This window comes from Nicotiana attenuata, chromosome 6 (genome assembly GCF_001879085.1).
Source record: "Nicotiana attenuata strain UT chromosome 6, NIATTr2, whole genome shotgun sequence".
NCBI classification, from domain to species: Eukaryota; Viridiplantae; Streptophyta; class Magnoliopsida; order Solanales; family Solanaceae; genus Nicotiana; species Nicotiana attenuata.
This window is the reverse complement of record NC_031994.1, coordinates 82,554,580-82,559,599: the sequence shown is the minus strand read 5'-3', so window position 1 is coordinate 82,559,599 and position 5,020 is coordinate 82,554,580. Positions and strand designations below refer to the sequence as shown.

The window sequence follows — 5,020 nt, the reverse complement described above, 5'->3', positions numbered from 1 at the left end:
GGGGGGGGGGGGGGGGGGGGGGGGGGGGAAGGTTTGCAGGGTCCAATACACTCAACGTATTCCCTTCTCTCTCTCCCCCTCTCTCTCTTTTTTTTTTTTGGTTTAAGTTAGGGGGAGGACATTAGTTCGTAATGTCATTGTATTGATCTTAAATAAAGGATCCCTATTTATTACAAAGTCTATTTATTAAGTGACGAATATTTGACGATTAGGCCGGCAGCTTTGAACATTGGAAGGTGGAATGGGTCAATAATCTATTAAAATTATTATATTTAACTCTTGGGAGTTGGGAAGTAAAATTGGACAATAATTTATTAAATTGACGAGGGCTCTCGGCTCTCCTAATATATTTTTTCTAAATATATTACAATTTTGAGTTGCATATTCCAGCACGTATCGGATTTTAATTACTAGTTATTGTTTGTCATCTATTTTTTTGATTTTTATGATGTTGTTATTATTTTTATTATTTCTGTTGACGGTACTGATATTTATCTCTTCTCGTCTTTTCTGTTTCCTTGAGCCGAGGATCTATCGAAAATAGCCTCTCTGTCCCATCGGGGTAAAGATAAGGATAAGGTCTGCGTACATACTATTCTTCACAGACCCTACTTGTGAAATTTTATTGGATCGTTACTGTTACGTTTTTGTTGCTGTTGTTGAGTTGCATATTCCAGTTAAATCACATACCGTGGGGTACATACAGTTGTGACTCAGAGTTTTAAAATTTAGTCAGACCTAAACTTAAGTTACTATATCTTCTTAACGTATAGGATGAATTATTTAACATGTACTTATTTATTTACTTAATTATATTCCCATATTATGAAAAATTTTGGCACAACCGATAAAGTTACCGTGCGACCGAATACGAATCGAGAAAATCCTTGTGATCGGCCCTTCCCGATGCCGCGTATAACGACGAGTTTAGCACAGTGAGTTGCCCTTTATTCCTACATCAACGGTTTGTACTCTTCATTCTTCACCATTGAAGTCCACCAACTCCTAATCCTTTCTTATTCTTTCTGATTCTGAATTTCGATTTCCCTAGCTAGTCCAAAAGCATCAAACCGGAGCAATTAATATCTCTTTATTGCCACTCTCAATAATGGAAGGTGAGATTTCTTTTTAAGTTTCCACAATGGCATTTCCTCTGAAAATGACAATGGCATCTATTAACTGCATCTACTAAAACGAATTTTGGATCTTTCCAAAGAAATAACACGATAAAGAAGATAGTAAAAGTAGCTAAATTTCATACTTTATGATCCAAATTCTGATATATTCAATTCCCACCAGTTAGGAAGAAAGTGTATTTGATTTCCCTTATATTTTTAGCTTTCCTCTCCAAGTTAACTACTTTCTAAGTAATAGTTCAATTTGAATTTGGGTGTGTCAAAATAGATCAATTCAATAATTAGTTGTAACCAGTTGTTCCAAAGTTTGTTTAGGTCAAAATGAGTTGAGTTAAGACGGGTCAAGTAACGAGTCATAATTTAACCTGCTCAATATGATCCAACATCCCCTTCTTTTTATTTTACTTGTAGAAAATAAGGTGAAAGTTAATGTATTTTTCTTAGATTATTAGCTTAAGTTCTTTCAAAATTACATTGTTTTCAATCTCCAAATTCGATTGTATATTTGATTTTGAATTGCATTTTGGCCCATCAAGTTAATGTAGTTTCATTTATTTTATGGAAGGTGACCGAGCTATTAACTCTAAGGCAGTTGGATTGTAGTTTACACTGTCGTGAAAGACACCAATTAGCGGTAGTTTTCAACAATTGAGATGGAGGTTGTTGAGACAAGTGGAGAAGGAACTCTTTCGTCTGCAGAGCATTCCACCCGACGTAGTTTTCCATCAATTGAGGAGGAAGTTGTGGGCTTTGAGAAAGATGCAGAAAGTATAATGAAGAAATTGATTCAAGGAACAAAGGAGCTAGATGTTATCTCAATCTTTGGAATGCCAGGTCTCGGAAAAACAACTTTGGCCAGGAAAGTGTACGACAATCCTTCTATTGTTAATTACTTTGATGTTAAAGCTTGGTGTTCTGTTTCGCAAGCATATAATAGGATAAAGTTGTTGGGTGAGATTTTCAAACAAGTAACCGATCATAAGAGCGAAATTGATGAGGATGTTGACATAGCTGACAAGTTGCAGAAAACTCTAAAAGGCCGGAGATACCTCATTGTATTAGATGATATATGGGAAGTTGATGCATGGGAAGATTTGGGATTATGTTTCCCTAAAGGTGAAGATGGAAGTAGAGTAATGGTAACAACTCGAATCGAAGAAGTGGCTAAGCATCTCCAGCACTGCAGTGATCCTTATTCTCTTAGATTTCTAACATTGGAAGAAAGTTGGGAATAATTGCAGAAGAAAGTATTTCAAGGCGAGAGTTGTCCCCCGAATCTACGGGGAGCAGGGTTAAAAGTTGCCCAACACTGCAAAGGTTTGCCTCTTGTAATTGTCCTGATTGCTGGAATTATTGGAAAAATGGAAAGGCAGGAGTCTTTGTGGCTTGAGGTTGCAGATGACTTAAGTTCCCATGCTTTAGATGAGCAGAGTATAAAGGTAATACAATCAAGTTACGACCATTTAGAAGACCACTTAAAGCCTTGCCTTCTTTACATGGGATTGTTTCCAGAAGACTTTAAGATTCCAGTATATGATTTGCTGAAGTTGTGGATGGCGGAAGAGTTTGTACTCAATGTCGAGACAGAATATGGAGGAAGCAGCTAGAGTTTGCTTGAATGATCTACTTAATAGAAGCCTAGTTATGGTCTCTGAAAAGAGAATTAATGGTGACGTCGAATGCTGCACACTTCATGATGTAGTGCGTGAGTTTTGCTGTAGAAAACTTGCAAAGGAAAATTTTATGCAGCTCACAGTGCCATATAATCCATATCGCCATTTGTATTCCAAGAAATCGCGCTTATGCATTTATATTCATGATGATTTGGTTGAAGACTTTATTCATTCTGAATATTGGCCGCATAAGCCTTTGGAGTTCATTGCTCATCCAAAATGCAACACATGGGATCCATCAGTTACTTTACCTTTACTTGCTAAATTAAGATTTGTCCAGGCCTTTCATTCGTTGGACGTTAAGTTGCCAAGTTCTTGGGTTATGGCAGTGCAATCGCTAACTCACTTGAGGTACCTTGCAATTTCTGTCGAAGAATTTGATTTCAAGTGGGTATCTCACCTACACGATCTTCAAACTCTACATGTTGTCTCAAGAAAATATGTACGGTCATCGCCCTCAATTATCTGGGAAATGACAAAGCTAAGGCATTTGTACATTTTCTGTTTTTCCTTTATATGGGAAGATGATGACCGAGCAATTTTTGACGAATCTTCAGCAACAATGCTAGAGAACTGGAGGACATTTCGCTCTTGCAGTATATACGATACGGATCCAAAGTTCTGGTGGAGATTTCCGAATCTTGAAGAACTCAATCTCTACATTCAAGAAGAACCTAGTCGTCCATTGTTTCCCGTACCGGAAGTTCATACTCGACTTCATTCTCTTGAACTATATATCAATTACAACCGTGGATACTGGAAATTAGTTGAAACAGCTAACAAGTTTGTCTTCCCTTCAAATATTAGGTACTTGCATATTCAAATCGAATTGCCAATCAAAGGGTTATATCAAAATATTGCAAGATTGCGGAATCTGGAGAATCTAAAATTAGAAATACGAGACACTTTTGGGGAAGATTGTTGGGACGTCAGCGATATCGAATTCCAAGCACTCAAATACTTGAAATTATTAAACTTCATGGATATTAGAGAACGGAAAGCTTCAGAGGAATCCTTTCCTGTGCTTGAGAAGCTATTTATAAAGCATTGTATCTACCTGGAGGAAATCCCTTCATGCTTTGAGGAAATTCCAACACTGCAACTTATTGATGTGGAACAGTGCAGGGATTCTGTTGGGGATTCAGCTATGAATATCAAAAGAGAAATAGAAGAAACCACTGGATGTGACACTCTCCAAGTTCAAGTTCGACGTCCAACGCGCTAAGTCAAAATATTAAATTCCCAAATTAAGGTAGTAAGCCACTACTTCAATATCTTATCTTCATTTTCCTAATATTGTTCTACTTTTCTTTGGTGATCCGTTCATCTTTTTAGAGGGTTTATTTTTCAGTGACTTACGCATGTGTTCTCTGATCAGAGGAGACGTCAGTAGCAGCTACAGGGTTAAAGAGATGAGAGGGGTTGATCTGATGTGTGGATGAATGGCTAACAATCGTGATCTTGAGTCATATGTTTTGATTCCTAACATGGAAAGAGAAAACTTGAAGATCAAGAATCTGTTATGAAATGTCAATTTGGTTAGCTGAAAGATATTGTGGAAAGCTTGACTCTTTGGTGGCTCATTATCTGGTGTTTAAATGCATCTGTTTAAAAGAATAGTATATTGTTGCAGACTTATGAGCTGCATTTGTTCAAAGGCATCTTGTTGCAAACTGATTGCAGATGACAAATCAGGCCAAGTTGAAGTTTCTGCAATGCAAATCAGTGTAAAAGATATGTTAGGAACTTAATGTCACATTATTCTCCTACTTCAAATGTTAAATTTTGGGTTAGTTCTGTTAAAATCATATAAATTCTCTGTTAACTAGTTTTTGACACGTTGTTTAGTGATGATCACTTGTTATCATAATCTGAGTCAATGGTAGGTTAAGCATCTCACAGCTTTAATGGTCCCAAAAATAGAGTGAGTATAAAATTAACCAAGTCGATGGGAAAAAAAAAAAGAACTTTCTCAAAACATGTTGCGTGCGTGACTCTTCTACTCCTTTAGTTGTATTTCTAAGTATTATATTAGTCTATAGAGTACATAATTTTCATTATTTAGTACTCCCTCAATTTTAATCCCAATTTATGTGATTAGGGTGAAGTGCACAAATAGCCCTAAAAGTGGATGGTCTTGAATTTTCGTTCCTGCTTGTCTTATGGGCGGAACTTCAAGTTAACAAGTGTTGTCCTTCGCTTGATCTAGGG

At 36.8% G+C, this 5,020-nt stretch overlaps 2 protein-coding genes across 5 annotated transcripts; both read left to right on the top strand.

The window, feature by feature from the left end:
* Positions 801-4,660, top strand: LOC109227331 (putative late blight resistance protein homolog R1B-16). Of its 4 annotated transcripts, XM_019392451.1 has the most exons (4): positions 802-935; positions 1,052-1,115; positions 1,702-4,061; positions 4,188-4,660. In XM_019392451.1, the coding sequence occupies exon 3, from the start codon at positions 2,712-2,714 to the stop codon at positions 4,032-4,034; it is 1,323 nt and encodes a 440-aa protein (XP_019247996.1). In that variant the 5' UTR covers positions 802-935; positions 1,052-1,115; positions 1,702-2,711; the 3' UTR covers positions 4,035-4,061; positions 4,188-4,660. The 4 variants fall into 4 exon arrangements, with proteins under 4 accessions (XP_019247995.1, XP_019247996.1, XP_019247993.1 ...); XM_019392450.1 differs by having other exon boundaries at positions 801-1,115; positions 4,145-4,660; XM_019392448.1 differs by having other exon boundaries at positions 802-1,115.
* On the top strand, positions 1,790-2,371 carry LOC109228038 (putative late blight resistance protein homolog R1A-3). The gene has a single exon (XM_019393222.1). It carries the CDS (start codon positions 1,790-1,792, stop codon positions 2,369-2,371), a length of 582 nt encoding a protein of 193 aa, XP_019248767.1.

Coding starts and splice junctions, on each gene's coding strand:
- LOC109227331 (XM_019392450.1), top strand. CDS start 2,712: ATGTCGAGACAGAATATGGAGGAAGCAGCTAGAGTTTGCTTGAATGAT.
- LOC109228038 (XM_019393222.1), top strand. CDS start 1,790: ATGGAGGTTGTTGAGACAAGTGGAGAAGGAACTCTTTCGTCTGCAGAG.